Source organism: Podarcis liolepis (assembly GCF_965112155.1).
Source record: "Podarcis liolepis genome assembly, chromosome: 9".
Lineage (NCBI taxonomy): Eukaryota > Metazoa > Chordata > Lepidosauria > Squamata > Lacertidae > Podarcis > Podarcis liolepis.
The window spans coordinates 13,637,283-13,655,878 of NC_139564.1; the positions used below are offsets into that span (position 1 = coordinate 13,637,283).

The 18,596-nt window shown below is 42.8% G+C and overlaps 1 protein-coding gene across 7 annotated transcripts in view; it reads right to left on the minus strand.

The window, feature by feature from the left end:
• LIN54 (lin-54 DREAM MuvB core complex component) overlaps positions 1-18,596 on the minus strand; it is a 35,208-nt gene that overhangs the window by 3,752 nt on the left and 12,860 nt on the right. For all 7 annotated transcript variants that reach the window (XM_083458696.1, XM_083458699.1, XM_083458701.1 and 4 more), the window contains 12 exons: positions 17,839-18,551; positions 17,280-17,400; positions 11,782-11,927; positions 9,830-9,955; positions 9,257-9,473; positions 8,376-8,452; positions 8,034-8,231; positions 5,051-5,142; positions 3,787-3,858; positions 2,535-2,637; positions 2,234-2,371; positions 338-540 (listed from right to left, as the gene is read on the minus strand). In XM_083458696.1, the coding sequence (XP_083314822.1) occupies positions 338-540; positions 2,234-2,371; positions 2,535-2,637; positions 3,787-3,858; positions 5,051-5,142; positions 8,034-8,231; positions 8,376-8,452; positions 9,257-9,473; positions 9,830-9,955; positions 11,782-11,927; positions 17,280-17,400; positions 17,839-18,516 (2,171 nt within the window). In that variant the 5' untranslated portion in view covers positions 18,517-18,551. The remainder of the gene's footprint in view (positions 1-337; positions 541-2,233; positions 2,372-2,534; positions 2,638-3,786; positions 3,859-5,050; positions 5,143-8,033; positions 8,232-8,375; positions 8,453-9,256; positions 9,474-9,829; positions 9,956-11,781; positions 11,928-17,279; positions 17,401-17,838; positions 18,552-18,596) is intronic.

The window sequence follows — 18,596 nt, forward strand, 5'->3', positions numbered from 1 at the left end:
CAACCTCGCCCCCGCTCCCGGACCCGTTCTGGGGGCTGGGGAAACTCGGGCTTCCCCTGCCCCCGCCCCACGGCTAAAAAGGAAGCCAAGACAGCGAGCGGGATCCATCCCGCTCGCTGTCTTGGCTTCTGCCAAAGCCGCGCGCAGCCTCTCCCGGCTGGAGAGGTTGTGCGTGGCTAAAGAGGAAGCCAAGAAAAGTCTTGGCTTCTTTGCTCTTTGGGACTGGGGGGGGGGAATAATTTTTATTTCTTTATGCCCTCTATTTCTCTCATCCTACAGCATTGTTTAACAGCACAGAAGAGACTGCATGACATCAACAAAATGGAAGTAAGCACACCTTCCCCCTCCGCTGGTCAACACCGGGGCTGGCCTTGTCAGCAGGTCTGAAATCTGCGAGGACAACTTTGTCTTTGCGGCAGTTTGTTGCTGGACTCGCACTTCAGCAGCGTCAGCCAAGTGCATCAACGTCTTCCGCTCTGGGCTTTCTTCAAAGTTCTTGCAGCCAATACATTTGCAAATTGAAGAACACATGATCTTTGCCTGAACAGGAGAAAAACAAAAGCCTATTCATTCATTTATTTAATTTGTATAGCACCCTTCATCCGAAGTTCACAGCGCAGTTTGCAACATAAAAATACAAAATGAGAACACAAAATACATAATAAAAGGAAAGCACAACAAACCCTTTTTAATAATAATAATAATAATAATAATTTTGTTTATACCCTGCCCTCCCCGGCCAAAGCCGGGCTCAGGGAGGCTAACACCAGTAAAATTACAATAAAAACATAATGGGGGGGGGAACCAATTTAAAATACAGGTTAAAAATACAATTTAAAATGCAGCCTCATTTTAATAGTAGCCCATAGATCAAAACCATAAGGGGAGGAAAACATAAGGGTCAGACTAAGTCCAAACCAAAGGCCAGGCAGAACAGCTGTTGTCTTGCAGGCCCTGCAGAAAGGCCATAGAATGTTAAAAGCCTGGTTATAGAGGAACAATTTTTGCCAGGCACTAAAGATATGTAACAAAGGTGCCAGGCGAGCCTCCCTGGGGAGAGCATTCCACAAATCGGGAGCCACTGCATAAAAGGCCCATTCTCCTTTTGCCACCCTCCGGGCACAGGAAGAAGGGGCTCAGGTGATTTTCACAGGGTCCAGATCAGTTCATATGGGGAGAGGCAGTCTTTGAGGTATTGTTTTGCTATGTGTTGTAAAATCACAGATTTATTTGTGTATTCAAAATGATTACTGTTTAGCACACACCTTTCAGTGCAACATCAGCCGGATAAATATGACTGCCTAATGTGCAATAGTGCATCACTGATCTTTCATTATGCTGCAAAATTAGGGGATAAAATCCTTCAACTACTGGAGATTTTCATTCTCCCATTTTCATATAGGTAGAAGTCATGTCCGCAAGGGGCTCTTGAAGTTATATGGATGTGACACAGTAAGCAGAAACATGGCAGAATGCCTTTGTTAAGCTACTTCCTGGCTCTGAACTGCTTTCCCTGTGGAGGTTGCCCAAAGTCAGAGCCTGGGTCTTTTCCAGAAGCACTGAAGGAATTTTTATTTAAGAGGGTTCCTGTGGCTGAAGATAGCTTTGGATTTAAAATAGGGATACAGTGGTACCTTGGGTTAAGAACTTAATTCATTCTGGAGGTCCGTTCTTAACCTGAAACTGTTCTTAACCTGAAGCACCACTTTAGCTAATGGGACCTCCCGCTGCATGATTTCTGTTCTCATCCTGAAGCAAAGTTCTTAACCCGAGGTTGTATTTCTGGGTTAGTGGAGTCTGTAACCTGAAGCGTCTGTAACCCGAGTTACAGTCATACCTTGGATTGAAGTAACTTCAGGATGAATATTTTTGGGTTGCGCTCGGTGGCAACCCGGAAGTAACGGAGTGTGTTACTTCCGCGTTTCGCCGCTTGCGCATGCGCAGATGTTCAAAATGACGTCACGCGCATGTGCAGAAGCGGCAAATCGCGACCCGTCCACGAGCAGATGCGGGTTGCGTTCGCTTCAGGATGCAAACGGGGCTCCGGAACGGATCCCGTTCGCATCCAGAGGTACCACTGTATTAGTATTTCACATAACATTTATGAGCCTAATATAAGTGTGTGTTAAAAAAAATAAAAACGGAACCACCATGGAGATGCTGTGAGAATGAACCAGGGAGGGAAGTGACAAAAAAGTACTGCGAGAGAAATACAGCAGACTTTGGGTCCTACCTCGTAGCATTCACAATAGTTTTTGAGACATCCAGACCGCTTGCAGTTGCAACCTTTGCTGTGCCGCCTGTCTGATTCGCCTTCCTTCCCCTTCCCTATTTTAGGCTTGAAGGCTTCTGGGTTTCTGTCAAGGCAGGCCTAGCAAGGCAGATGCAAAGAAATCCATCACCACATGCAAGTGTTGGAGACGCAAACCCAGTCTTTCACAGGAAGAACTGGCAGACACCATTTCATCCGGTCACAAAAGACAAAAGTCTTTTTGTCAAGGTTTGGTTTTGCTTTAGAAAGAGAAGAGCTTTACCTTGATTGCTTTCTGTCTGTCATTTTCATGGTCCAGATTGTTATAGCAGTTTGTGCAGTTGCAATTGTTGCAGAACTCGCCATTGGCAAAGCAATCGCAGTACCTGAAAGGGAAATCTCGCGTGATGCTTGAACACAAAACGCCCACAAGGGCTGCACAACAAGCATAGATTGCAAGGGGTTGCATGGCTCCTCCAATCACACTCACGGCAGGCACGTCATCCTTCCAAGTGGGTTTAACAGCAACTCTCAAACAGCAACTCCCAAGGCCAGAACCACGGGGGCTTTGCAACTCTGGAGAGAAAGGGCTTCCAACACTCCACCCACAAGGAAGAAAGCTTGTGTGGCTTGGCCCTGAAGGAAAAGGAAAGGGCAGGCCTTTCCCCCCTTCAACTTAAAAGGTAAAGGGACCCCTGACCAGTTGCGGACGACTCTAGGGTTGCAGCGCTCATCTCGCTTTACTGGCCAAGGGAGTCGGCGTACAGCTTCCGGGTCATGTGGCCAGCATGACTAGGCCGCTTCTGGAGAAACCAGAGCAGCGCACGGAAACGCCGTTTACCTTCCTGCCGGAGCGGTACCTATTTATCTACTTGCACTTTGACGTGCTTTCAAACTGCTAGGTTGACAGGAGCTGGAACCGAGCAACGGGAGCTCACACCATCACGGGGATCCGAACCGCCGACCTTCCGATCGGCAAGCCCTAGGCTCTGTGGTTTAACCCACAGCGCCACCCGTGTCCTCCCCTTCAACTTAGTAGCCATTAAATTAGAACCGGGAGGAGCTTGCATTCAGCATACTGAAAAGTTGCTTGAACTTCCGACTCAGCCAACCAGGATGCGTTGCAGGCAACGTCGTTTAGCCTCTTTGCCCACTCACATATCTTGATCTCAAGAACATATCACTACACAAGGAGGCCTCATCCTATCATGCACATGGATCTCAGCAGCAGTGTGCAGGTTTTATCCAAGTCTAAAATGCAAAAGATAGTCTCTACCGCAGTGAGATTAAGATAACCACCTTAAATATGAAATCTCTGGGAAATGTGGCCTCTACTTGATCTTCCTCTAACACAAGATTTTATCTGTAATGGGTTTAACGTGCTGCTAGACCACAACCCTGACCAGTGGCTGTGCTGGGAGCCCAATAAGATTTTAGCTACCTCTGCTGTGATGCATCCACTTTATTGCTGATGGAAAAACAGGGTTTTACTTTTAACATTTCAAGATGGTAAAAAGTAAAACAGCTATACTTACAGCTTAAGACACAGTGATTTTGTACAGTTGCATGGCTTTCTGGGGCGGTTTGCCGATTCGGAGGAAATTATTCTGTAAAACAGTTTTAATGACTTCAGTCATTTTTTGGCCCAAAGGACAAAATGTTGATTAGCTATTGCGTCATTTGAGATGTGCAATACCAATACTGCGAACATTGACCCATCTGTTCCCCACAGTTCAGACTACACAACCTAGCCCACCTTGTGCCAAGGTCAGAGAGCAGGAGCATCTTAAATGCCTCCAGAGCAAGCGGTTCCACCAAATGACTTATCAGAAAAGTAATTCCCAAACTGTGGTGCCAAAAGGAAAATGCTACTGAATCAGGATTAAAAAAAAAATCAGTTTAACTGTCCTTTAAGTCCATTGTGTCAATGCATAACAGAGGTTATCTACTGCTTCTCTGAATGATCACCTGCTCTGGCATTGCTTTCTTCTGCTTAGTTTGTCAAGGACTAGTTATTCTGCTTTGCATGAGCATCAGCTGTAAGTGGATCATTCAGTCACTGAGTATAGACTCAGCAAATTCACCTGGCCTTATGATGCTGTTTCCTGCTGTGTCTCCCTAAAAGTTGCTTCTTTGGGGCTGTGTCCTTTCAGTTAAGCAGGCATGCCCATATCAGTGACTCATGCATAGGGGGGGAAAGGTATTGGGCTCTTCAAAAAGCAGTCGGAAGTCTTACTCTTCCACATTCTAAAATTAATTTTTTCAGGTGTAACAACAAAGTGTGCCCAGATATTTGGGATCTACTGTACTACCCCCATATAAACAAACCACCAGAAACAATACGGTTGACCAAGATTGTTCAGTCTCTTCATTAGGAATAAAAATATATGCAGAGGTGTTTGATGTGCCTGCCCTACTCTTGTGGGATTACTTTTCCTTTTGGAACCTGGGTAGGATTTGAATAATTTTAGCTAGTTTTTATGGGGAGAGAGAATTGTTTTTACATCTGTAAGATCTTTATCTATTTTAAGACTCTGGTTTCATATAAAGCAAAATGTAACTGGGCTGACACATAAGGGGAAAAAACCTGCAAAAATTCACAGTTGGGAAGTATCTTTTTAGGACCAAGCAAAATATCAACCCTATTTGGATATTCTGAGACCTGAGACCTCCTACACGCAAGGCAGATGACCTACCACTTCAGCAGCTGAACACCGAACAACTCCAAATATTTCTCCCAATCCTCTGTCTTTCCGTGCTGTGCAATGATTACTTAAAACACATCTACACAATACACACCCATTGAATGGCAGGCGGGCTTGGGTCTGGATACTAGATGTCCCACTAAGATTGGCATTGCTTGCTATTGATACGTAGGATGACTGCTGCAGCTAAAAATAAATAAATTCACAAAGTCAGAACACGAAGTCAGTACATGACATACCGTTTGCAGATTAGTACTTGCGCAAATAGCTGGCCAAACACTTTTTATTCCGTCATTAAGAGTCAGAAGAAGATGTTCACTACTATTTTTAGACTGGAGGGCTTTTGTCCTGGAAACTGGATTATAACCTCATGTTTAATGTGTACCTAATTTTCTAGTGCTAATGGAAGCCTCACACCTCTTATGATACACTGTTCTAAGGGGACTGTTGTAACTAGATTAAAAACCTGTCTAAACATTAAAATAACAATACTGTCTCATAGCACCACACTTTTTTGTGACAGGATTAAAAAATTCAGGAACCATAACACTCCATTTGACTAAAAGTCTGTTTGAGAGTTAAAATATTACACCTGATTAGCAGTTTACGTTGTCAAAGCTCCTTCAATTTTTAATGCCTAAGTTTCATGGTCAGATAAAAAATAGTAGGAAAAAACTTTATTTGGGAAATACATAGAGCGGTTTTTACATTTATAATCCCATTAGAATTCCTCCACAGCTGCACTATTATATAGCCCAAAGAGCAGGCATAGGCAAACTCAGCCCTCCAGATGTTTTGTGACTGCAACTCCCATGATCCCTAGCTAACAGGACCGGTGGTCAAGGATGATGGGAATTGTAGTCCCAAAACATCTGGAGGGCCGAGTTTGCCTATGCCTGCCAAAGAGCCTGTCAAAGCAGCATACGCTTTTCTTTTGATCTTTTTGATGTTGCTAAACTATATGGGGATTTTCACACACCTGAAAGAGGACTGCTGGAACTCATTTTGTGGTAGCAGCAGAAAATATCTATGGAAAACTAGGAATTATGGAAAACTAGGGACTTACTCCAAGTATCCTATTTTGATTCAGAATGCATGCTTCCTTTGGAGTGAAGCTGGAAAAGTGGCGGAGGGGGTGTCAGTTTACATAGCTTTTCCTTGTACCTTTTCCAGTGACAAAACCATTAACATGCTACATATTGGCCATAAGAAATCACCTTCTTGTGCAATCAGCTCTCTGCTTTTCACCACTCTTTCCACTTTAGGGACAGGAACCACCTGCAGACGAGCTTCTGCTAGGACTGCGTTAGCTAGGAAAGCTGTTTGCAAGCTGAAAAATCCCTCATGCATGCTTCCTTTGGAGAAGCAGAGAAATTTTCAAAGAGGAAGACAGCTGAGGTCCTAAGTCTCCCCGGCAACCCTTTTGTTAACCAGATGAATTTCTGATAACCTTCATGGCCTTGAGGCATAGTGATGGTGGGTTAATACCTAAAATAAATTTCATCAGTTGCCCTTGCTTTTCCAGCCATTTTATTGTTTTTAGATTCAGAATCCCACATTCTCATTTCCCCATAAATGTATTTAAAGGGATTTTACTCTTGTTCTCTGTTATTAAAATTATTTTCCGCTCATCTCCATGCGGTCCATAATCTTCTATTATTTAGTTCTTAGAATGCACTTGAACCTTACACTCCAGAGAGAAGTCTGATTTTTCCAGCAAAGAAGATCTTCCATTTTCAGCTTTATTTGGGAACAGTTGGAACTCAGCGTTATTTCAAAGGAATCCTCCAAGCTGGATGGAATGAGATTTTGTATTTACAAAACCGGAGTAGCATCATTTTGGCAACCATCTCTTCTCAGCTGTCATGATGGCTAACAATGGTCCTTCCTCTTTCCATCCATGTTGAAAGGCTCCTTCTTTCTTGCCTGCTTTGTATTTTAATTGCTGGTGCGGTAAATTCTTCCTAATCCCTTTTTCTGGCAGAAGATACATCATCTGCTTGGGCCGTGCACCAAATGAATTCCACCTGGCCATCTACTCCATGAATTAAGTCACACTGAAGCTCTCATTTCTTTCAGCTCTGCCAGACTATCTGGCTACAAGGGAGAACGTGGGGGATGTTACTGTTTTCCATGAGAGGGCTACTCTCAATGATTTGGACCGGTAAGCCACTGAGAGCCAGTGTGGTGTAGTGGTTAAGAGCGGTAGTCACGTAATCTGGGTAACCGGGTTCGCGTCTCCGCTCCTCCACATGCAACTGCTGGGTGACCTTGGGCTAGTCACACTTCTCTGAAGTCTCTCAGCCCCACTCACCTCACAGAGTGTTTGTTGTGGGGGAGGAAGGGAAAGGAGATTGTTAGCCGCTTTGAGACTCCTGAAGGGGAGTGAAAGGCGGGATATCAAATCCAAACTCTTCTTCTTCTTCTTCTATGCAGCTGCTCTACATGCAATTTTCTATCCCATGTTTTCCAAAGGAAGACAGCAGCAATCCACAGCTGTTCCTCAGTCTTTCCTGTCTAACACGCATTCCAATCATTTGCAGCATCTTTTGCTAGTGCTACTATCAGTAAGTTTCATCAGGCCAGCAGTTCCCGAACTGTGCTGGGTTACACAAGTGTGATGAGAGAAGGGCTGAAGTGAAATGCAACCACGTCCTTCAAGAAGGTCCTGTGCAGGACTGTGGGTTTTTTCCTGCCAACATATGGGCATCCCCATGTGGAAAGGTGCCCTGATGCAGCCTGCAGCACAGCTGGCAACCTGGGAAAATTCCAGGGGGAAAAACATCTTGGGAGACGGAATGTGTGTATCCACTACAGTACAACGGTGGTGCTTCCACAGTTAGTCCAAAAGCGGGAGAAAAAAGCCCAACGTCTTGGGTATCAAAGATTAGAAAACGATGGATTATGCCTACCTTATTTCTAGCACTTATTTTGTGTCCACAGATATTGGATACTCTGAAATTCTTCTGGCCTTAATTCCCAAGTGGGTCATTTTTGTTAAAAGAATCTATACACTATAAAGCATCACACACTCGTTAAATATTTTGGTCAATTTCATCTCCACATCAATGCCATACCTGTGTGACATATTGAGCCGGGAGAACCGCATAGCCTACATTCCCTGCACCAGGGGCTGGAGCCAGCACTGTGCCCGGGGGAAGGTTGGTGAGGTTTGGCTGGATCTGTGGCAGTGGTGTGGCAGGCATTATTAGCCTCTGCTGTGGCTGGCTTGTAGTAACTATCTGCGAAGTTGTGCTAATTGGTTTGGGCGCCACCTGCAAGGAAAGGAAATTGCCATGATGCCTTCATTGCACATGAGATCTTATTCTTTGCAAATCAACAGGAGAAGTTACTTTGGAAATTCCAACTGTGCAAAACCAGAAATACGTATTAAGTACGTAGGCGGAAGCAAAACTCACTTGTTTGACTGCCTGCGTTGCTGGAACAATTGGGACAGACATCCTCACGGGGGTTGCATTCACCACCATTGGCTTAGCTGCTCAAAAGAAACAACATGAGACACAACATGTATCTTTCTGTGCAAAGATGTTTACAGAATGCAGCTTCTCTGGTTGTTACTCTTGTATACTAACGGTAGGGCCACTTTGGTTTTGTTGTTATTTTGTATGTATTTCCTGAACACCAGCTTCTGGGTTAGGGTGGGATATTTTGCTATATATTTGTATGGCATTGTTACATGTTGAAATCATTTAATAGAAAAAAAATATTTTAAACGAGTTTTTTCAGAATTTTGGATAGAACAACAACACACACCTCAAACTTTTGCTGTTTACCATTTACTTGATCAACTCCTAGACAAGTCATGGTGAAACAAAGCAACAGAACACAAAAAGACCATACATCTGCAACATCTCCTAAAATTAAGGGCAAACAAGCAGTGTTTCCAATCTGACACTTTTCATGGCTAAGGAATGTATATCACCCCCTAAGTGGCAATTACAACTTTAAAAATAGTTTGCATTTGCACTGCTGGAAGCTATTCTTTTTAAAAAACCTAATTATTGTAATGGAGGTGGGACTGAGAAGGGGAGGCTGCCTGATAAATGGGGGCACCCCAATCTTGGTCAAAGATCAACAATGAACATTCATGGCTAAACCGGTAGTCCAACAAGTATTAGGAAACCTTTCCTACTTGGGAGTGGACATACAACCAGCACAAAGCAATGGTGCAGAACACGGAATGTTAAAACAAATGCTTACTTAAAGCCCTTTGTATTTGTATTTCTGTTAAGCACTTCCAAAACTGTCGTGAAAACATTCAACTATGGAGACTACTAACCTTGCTGAAGAGATGCTGTGCTGATGCTGGGATTCTGAGTGGCTGGCTGTGCTGAGCTGTTGGCTGTTGTGGCAGTTACAAGCCGGACATAATGGAATTTGCTTCCAGGTACCTGAATCTGTTGAACGTTGGGTGCTGTTGCCAAGGGAATGATAGTCTTAAACTGAGATGTGCTCACTCCCCCCATAGTAAGGGTCTGTACTGCAGATTTCACAGCCTGTTAAAATAGTTGTAAAGTTATTTATGTGGTGTCAATATATCAGTCTCTCTTTTATTGTTGGCAAAAAAGTAGTTTCTAGTGCGTCAGCATTATTCCCCCTTGTGCTTCATTTTAAAGCACAGATTAATAAACTCTTGAAATGCATAATCACTTTGTATTAATGATGTCAGATACAGTAAGCACTCGTTTGTGACCAAATTTACTTTAAGCTATTTCTCCCAATAGCATATCATTTCAACTCATCAAAACAAACGCAAAACTTCGATGGATAAACAGTTAACAATGTCTGAAACTACGCAGAGCTGTGACTCTGATGGTGAGGCTTTCAGAACAAGAGCCAGAATGCTGCATACCTGAGTTGTATTGTTAGCTACAGCCTTTCCGGGGGAAGATGGTGTTGAATGCTGCACCGTGAGAATCTGCTGCCCCAGGGCTACGTTTAGAGGAACACCAACTGCTTTCTGGGGTGAGCTTGGAGGCTGCGAGGCGACAGACACCACTGTTAGCTGCTTAACAAACCAAAGATCTTAGGCTAAAACATTCTGTAATACAGTCCCACACAACTACAGCTCACTCAGCTTCAAAATCAGAACAGAATACAAATGCACAAGACTTTTCATGCTGTTGGGGGTTATGAGCCAACCTATTTTGGACTACAACCACCATCTGCTGGCTGGTACTGAAAGCAGCTGCAGGGCACCAGGTTGGTAAGCAAGTTACAACAGTTTAGGCATCAGAAGCTGCTGGCAAGAAGGAAGTGCCCCCCGATAACTTTGCTCAGCTGGTAGATGTTTGGTAATTTGGAAATTCCAATTTCATTAAAAGAAACAGAGGCAGTAAGTTTACAGGTTTTGTTGCTGTGGATCATTTGAAACGTGATTAAAATAAATCATAAAATTGTACAGTGGTGCCTCGCAAGACGAAAAGAATCCGTTCTGTGATTCTCTTCGTCTAGCGGTTTTTTCGTCTTGCGAAGCAAGCCCATTGACGGATTAGCGGATTAGCGCTATTAGCGGCTTATCTGCTGATCAGATCAGCTGATAAGCGGCTTAGCGGCTTAGAAAAAGGGGGGGAGGGGAAAAAACCAGCAGGAACTCGCAAGACATTGTCGTCTTGCAAAGCAAGCCCATAGGAAATTCGTTTTGCGAAGCACCTCCAAAACGGAAAACCCTTTCGACTAGCGGGTTTTCCATCTTGCGAGGCATTCGTCTTGCGGGGCACCACTGTAGAGTTGGAAGGGACCACAAGGGTCATCTAGTCCAACCCCCTGCAATGCAGGAATCTGCTGCTCAATGTTGGGCTTGAACCTGCAACCCTGAGATGAAGAGCCTCATGCTCTATTGACTGAGCGAGCCCAGGTTGAAATAGGCCAGTGAAAAAAAGACAGTCACGGAACCAAGAAATTACACAGAACAAAAGAAATTACCGTGAAAATCCCTGAAACGAGAAATAATCGACTACAGAATAACAAAAATCAAAAAATAAACTAGAATTAAACAAAAACTGTGTGTTAAACCACAGAGCCTAGGACTTGCCGATCAGAAGGTCGGTGGTTCGAATCCCCGTGACGGGGTGAGCTCCCGTTGCTCGGTCCCTGCTCCTGCCAACCTAGCAGTTCGAAAGCACGTGAAAGTGCAAGTAGATAAATAGGTACTGCTCTGGCGGGAAGGTAAACGGCGTTTCTGTACTCTGCTCTGGTCCGCCAGAAGCGGCTTAGTCATGCTGGCCACATGACCCGGAAGCTGTCTGCGGACAAATGCTGGCTCCCCCGGCCAATAAAGCGAGATGAGCGCTGCAACCCCAGAGTCAGTCACGACTGGACCTAATGGTCAGGGGCCCCTTTACCTTTACCTTTTACGAGATGCCAGCTACAAAACTCGTTTCACTGAACTAATCAGTTTCCTCAGAAGGAAATAAAGAAATTATAAGATTTTAAGTGATATCAAACAAGCTCAAGAGCAGGGCTGGAAATGCTTCCTCAAGTTTATAAAAAAGGTATGAAAACCTCAATGACAAGTTTTAAACATAGCCCTATTTAAGAGAATCGAGCAGTAGTGATAAGAAATTGAGGTTTTAAAGTATTCAAATAAACTCAAAAAACAGGTTGAAATAGGCAGCTTGAAGCTCAGGTTACTTGTTCTTCACTTGGAAGGCTCAGCTACCATTTTGAGTAAATACAGATTAACAGAATTTAACTCACACTTTCCACATTTGAATAAGTGAAATATATGGAATATATCCTACTACTTCAGATCATTTTCAGAGCAACACCAAAATAATTGTAAACCTGAATAGACCTTTTTACCTTGTTGGGGGACTTCAAGGGAGAAATGGCTATCTTATTTGGTGTCTGCTGTATAGCAGAACTTAAAGTAGTCCCAATGACGCCGCTTTCTGAGATAGTCACGGTCTTTGGAGGTGTCCCTGGAGTGGTCTGCGAAAGAACTCGACCTGTAGAAAAAAAGAGAACAGAAACAAACTGATGATTATAGCTGGTGTCATGAAAAGAAACAGCATGTCAATTCCCTGCTCTACACTGTTGCAGAAGAAGTGCTGCCTTCATTTCATCCTTCTCCCCAGGTAGCAGAGTAGAAATGTCTCACATTTTCTGACAGTCTTTTCTTTTTTGTAATAAAATAGCTGAAGACCATCAAGAATAAAATGAAAACAGAAAAAGAGAGACATAACTGACTCCAGCACACTGCCAAAAATCCAAACTTCCAGATCAAAAGATTAACAATTAGCCATTTTTCTCTTGTGTTAGCAACTTCCAGGTAAAGATATACCAGAAATACAGTGGTACCTCGCAAGACGAATGCCTCGGAAGACGAAAAACTCGCAAGACAAAAGAGTTTTTCGTTTTTTGAGTTGCTTCGCAAGATGAATTTCCCTATGGGCTTGCTTCGCAAGATGAAAAACGAAAAAAACGAAAACGTCTTGCAAGTTTGTTTCCTTTTTCTTAAAACCGTTAATACCCAGGGTGACTTCGAGGAGCAACTCATAGCACGCGGTGTGGTTGCCTTTTTTGAGGTTTTTGAAGACTTTGGTGATTTTGAAGACTTTGGGAAACCGTGCTTCGCAAGACGAAAAAACTCACAGAACGAATTAATTTCGTCTTGCGAGGCACCACTGTACAGCTGATTCAATTCTCACCGCTTGTATTTCTAACAAAAATAGAAACCTGTTACGAAGCAGGACAAAATGCAAAGGGAAAGATGACAACAGCTGGTTACAACTAATAATTTTGCGAGAAAAGTTCCACCAACCTCATTCAGTAACCCCCTCTTTTAGAACTTTCTGTCAGCAATAAATCGTAAGTGGAAACCACAGGGGTGCATTTACACCCCGAGATGAGACGGTGTGCATTGCATTACTGCTTGGGCCACCTGTTTCCTTCCAGGCTTCAGCTTCCAGTTATTCCAGCTCTGATTAAAAGCCAGACACAGAAGGAAAACAAGACATTTCTGTTTTAAATGCCTGGCTGCACAGGTATATTTTTCCTTTTCAAGTGCCTCACTCAGTCCCCACCTGCTGGGTGAGAAGGAAGCTTGATTTATTAGTGATTATTGGGAGTATGGTTATTGAATATACTATACTGCAGAACTGTAAACCTTTCCTGGAGTTTAATATACGTTTTCTAAAGTACCATCTAGTAGCTTTTACAGCCTCCCATGGTCTTTCATGGCCCAGGAAGACCAAGATTCTTCAACTGCAGGGGCCAGTTAATTGGGAGGGAGACAGGGAGAATATGTACCTTTTATCACTCTTTGATCTGTGGCAGGATGGTCCAAGGACATTTAAAAAGTATAACTAATCCGTGATAACTGACCTTGAGCAGGCTCATTGAAACTAACCACAGTTACAAATTGGTATAATATGGAAATGTTGAGAGTTTGCCATGGGCACCACTCTCTATGATTTGACATGGTTCCATAAAACTGTCTTAGATCCATGTTTTTGCACAATGGCCACACCGGAAACCACTGGAAGTGTAATTTTTTTTACTGTTCTGTCAATGGAAATAGGTGTGATTGATATTTGACTGTGGTTGGAGGGAGGGGGGTAAATTTGTGAACCAATTATGCAGTTTCAAGAGGTTCCATTTAACTGGATCCTATGTGTGCACACATTCCTCATTCTCTTCTCCCCTGCATCACCACATCCGTTTTCTTTCTCCAGTCTCCCAGTTTGCCCCCCCCCCCCCCCGGCCATGCTTTCAGTCACTCCACAAATGTTCAGCAACTCAAGTTCTGATCTGGGCCTTGAAAGAGGAAGTGCAAAAAAGCACCACTCTTCCATCTAACTCCTTCAGCTGTATGAACTTTTTTTTTGGGGGGGGGAGATACCCATCCTTTCAACCTCATGATAAAGGGGGTAGTGACTGGGAATCTCAGAACACTCCTCAACCATTACACTTACACATACCAGGGAGGTATACTCACTGCTACTAAGCTGCCATCTGAACTACTTCCAGAACTAGGAAAGGAAATGTTTCAGATGCTTGGGTGATGGTTTGAACTTGTCTTATTTTGAAGCTGACCATGGATCGTTATATAAACCACAATTCCCAGCTCGAATGACATGGGAAGGCACAGTGAACTTAAGCAAAAGTTTCCAAACTTTGCCTCTTGGCTGTATGGGAGAAGAACAGAGCGTGGCAAAAGGGGGAGCACAGCCTGGGACAAAAAGTAGCAGGAAACCATTATTTATCATTGTTTTGAACAAAGCCACAGACTTCCAGAATATGGCACGTTCCTAAAGTGGAATTTGATGGCAATTAATTGCTTGCTTTTTATTGGCAAGTTCTTGAAAGCTGTGGGCCATTTTGAAACGCAGAACAAGCAGCAACCAATGTCAGAATATTCTACATGAACTAAGAAAGCATACTAGTGATCTCTCCTCATGCTCTTAACTAGATTGAATCCCAATTTTGAGCTTTGGTATAAATAAAGCACTTCCATTTAGCTCACAAGCTATCCAGAACTTCAGAAATGCATTGGATATAAATAGAAGCAAATTAGTTGGAACATTTGCTTTTTTAATTGAAGAAGCATAGAAGACTTACTGATAGCCTTTAAGTGTTTATAAGGAATATTGAATCCAATTTTCTAATACTATGAGGGCAATTAAAAACAAATTTAGTCTAAATTAAACCAAACCCTCTAACTGAACAGGGATAGTTACTGATCCATTAGATAAGCAGACACCTTGAACAGCAGCCCACAATGTTGTTTCAAGAAAAGAAATCATGTTATTTTCAGAAAATGCTATTGTGCTGGATCACACTATTCTTTTAAACAAGCAGAATTAGCTATTCATTTTACACTCCTGCATTTTGACTAGAATAGATTCATTATACTCTAAAACCACGATAAAAGTATTGACTACAGTTTTGACCTTGAATTTTCACAGGACACTGCAGTGAATACACATGAAGCAGTGACTGGCCTGGGTTTATACAAAACACTAAGCCATGGCTTGTTAAACTGTGGTTTGTTAAAACACAGCTTAGCATGTGTGAAGCCTGCCAACCACTCATTTATGGCTTGTTTACTACCAAAAATCATCCACTGTCTGAAACCATGGTTTGTTGTTGGCTTATAGTTCTTGATTTGTTTTAACTATGACTTGGCATTTCCTGCAAGCCCACCACTTTTCCTTAAGCATGGCTTGCCTGATCACCCAACCCCAGCCATTCATCAAGCTACAAAGGCAAGAGTAGCTGAAAAACAGAAAACTTTGGAGAAACAATCCAAGGTTTATTTGTCTGTGAGACATCTTGTGGTTTGTTAAACCACACAGTAGCATTACATGCAAACTAGGCCACTGTGTACAACTCCTGCTTAGTAACAACAATGTTAAAAATATAAAAATAATAAAGGCACTTTAATACGGGCTCTGTTGTTATGAAAAAATCAAAAGAAAGTGCTTGTTTACAGCACTATATGTTACAAGCTTTGTCATTAACAATGCAATCTTATACATGTACTCAAAATTAAGTCTGAATTAGTTCAATGGCGCTTACTCCCAAGTGAGTTTTTTTTTTTATTTAAACGATTTATATACCACTTAACAACAACAGTCTCTAAACGGGTTACAAAGATACAATACAAAAATAAAATTAGTAAAAACTATAAAATCAAGCTACAATTAAAATACCTGCTGGATTTTTTTAAAAAAGTCTTCAGTAGCAGCCAAAAGTTTAGTAGGAAAGGGGCCTATCTGACCTCAACTGGAAAGCCGTTCCATAAAATTGGCCCTACGATACATATGCCTATTTAAGAGTAGCAGGCACCACTCTGTCATGTAAGGATGCATTCAACACACCCTGGATACAACTGATCAACCCCTCCCAAGCGGTTTTCTCCAGCCAGGGTGGGCAGGGCTTAAGAGAGCAAGAAGCCAGTTGCATCATTGCAAGAGTCCTTCCCACATTATAAGGCTGCATAAACTGAAATTAATCTGACGAGGGAGGCACTGCACTGGACACTTTTAATGGGAGTTACAACAATAGTTGTATCTAAGGCAACTGTGGAAGTGAATGGAGCTGTACATAATTTCATCCTAAATGATAAAGGACTAATAAAGCAAACAATGTATCACATGAGGAAAATTTTCTACACCATGCATGCTTGGCTGTCTGTATTAATACAAATGTGATTTCCACCCCTGCCATACATTATAATATGTTTTAAAGAGGATGGATCAAGTGGTAAGATGACTGAATAGAAAAGGCACCTCCTCGAGTAACGGAGTTTCATGGAAAGAAGTCTGAAGAAATTCCTCTCTCCGTGGGTTGCTGTTCTTTAGTCTGAATTTGTATTCCAAATGTTTAAAAATGCATAAACATTAAAATATTAGCAGGTACTGTGTGGTTTCCCTTTACATATTCAGTTGTTTTTTTTGGTAAGTGAAAAACTAGTCACATTTCTTTCATTTTGGTTCTCTGTGTTTGTGATGAGGGGGAAGAGTAGTATTGTCCATTTGCATCACTACTCTTGATTTATAAGGTGTAAAGTGAATATTTTAGTTTTCCACTTTTATAAAATTCCTAAAACCTTGTCCACTTTACCCTTTAAAACCGACAGAGGACTTTGCAGCTTAAAAGTAGTACTCGTCTTTTTAAAAACCCAGAAGTTTGAACAGTTTAAACCATCTTATTTCCCCAACAAAGAGCCAGGAAGTAGTGATAAAACACTGCAGCAATGCATAGGGGGATGAGTAGAAGAAACATCTTGACTCCGTAGCAACAGAACTAGTCAGTAGCCAGGAGTGTAGGAACAGCAACCACAGAACGCTTCAGAGCAAGTCAGTTGCACATAACACTACACTTTTAATGCACATTTATGAAGCGTGCAAACTTTTCCATGTTTACTACATGGTTAAGTTGGTTGAACATTTGAGAGAGACATTAAATAACAATGCTGCTGTTAGGTTTTGAAAGCGCTATTTTACATGACCCACGTAATCTGTAAATTGACACACTTTTCATCTTCCCTGAGAAGTTATGAGATGAAGAGCAGCAAGATTCATTCTGTGGCTGGGAACCAAAGAGCTCATAAAGTGCTTCTGTGAACATGCAAGGGCAGAATTATCAGATTCCCCTGATAATCACTCATAAATGTCACTTTGGAGGACCCCCTGGCTTTTTTGAGGGAGTTCAGAAGGCAGCGGTGTAAAAGAGAAAGGAGCCTAAAAACCCTCCATGAAAATCTGCCCAACTGGATCCCAGCCTGTATCTGACTCAATTCGCATTTCACTCCCTTAGGAATGGCACCACGCAAGAAGCCACAAATATATAACCTGCAATGACCGGTGACACTTGTGTTGTCTGTCCCGTAACAGCTTTGCTGTTGATTGGTTTTGTGAAGATCAGCTTAGTTATCACCGGGGCTGAGGTGGGTGTCCTGGTTTTTTTAGCAATCTGAAAAGCAAAAGAAGTATCATTCCCTCAGTTAGAGTAATTGTTGTTTGTATGCAATAACAGCCAAAATCCACACATTCTCACCTTCTGCAGTGTCTTCACTCTCAATCTCCACTACCCCCAAACAGATTAGCTTGGAAGCAGTCCCCCAACTGCTCCCTTCTTCTTCCACCTATCACCACCCCCAAGAAGAGTCCTCTAACTGGTTTTGTGCTGCTACACATCCCTCTCTATCGGCAAGAACTCTATTTTTTTTAAAAAAATAAAATAATAATCATCACCTCCATTGCACTTTAACTCTTCCTTACATTTTGCTTGTCTTATTGATTCACTTTCCCCGCCTTACTCTGCTCCACTTACGTTACTGCCAACAAAAGGGAATCATGAATGGGAGCAATTTTATCACAAAAGATAATGAGAAACAGTGTGCCTTCTTACCTGCACTGCTTTTAATTGCTGGGTCTGCAATACGGAGGATTGGGTGGTAGCATTTACCAACTGGCTCCCTGGAGTCAAGGCTGAAACACCAATGACAGGTTTCACCTCTGACCTTCCTCCAATAGTTACCACCTTGAACTGCTGCGCTGACAGCTTGGAGTCACCTGCTTGCACCTGCGACGTGGCCTTCTGCGACTGAGACAGCTGGTTGTGGGGTAATGTTAGGACAATGGGCTGCCCAGGTTTCCCCAGAGTTGTGACAATGAGTTTTTGCCCTTCTGGTTTTATAGTCTGGTTGCCAATTTTCAAGTCCGTTGCCTTGTTTAAAATTATCTGGTTGGCCGATATAGTGACAGGAGTCTGAGTACCAAGTTTCTGGAGGCTACCTTGAAAGGAAGGTTGTGCAGTCACACTAGTACCGGCTTTTGTAGTGGCAGCATTGGCTATGACGTGGCTTACACAATTGCTGGACACCATGACGGTCTCTGTGGTGATGGATGACGTGCCAGAAGTAACAGAATCCCTGCCTGAGCTTACGTTTGCCATTCCTTCCAGTTCCATCTCCATAGTGTCACCCACAATTACAGCCTCTATGTTCTCATCTTCCTCCAGCGTTGCGCCTGTGTCCATGATCTCTTCAGGTAGCAAGCTGTTCACTTCCGCCGACACCACCTCCATAGTGCAAATGCGGACGACAGGCCAAAGGTGAGGCACTGCAATGATATTTCAAAGAAAGGAAATTCGTTTTTCAGCTCCAC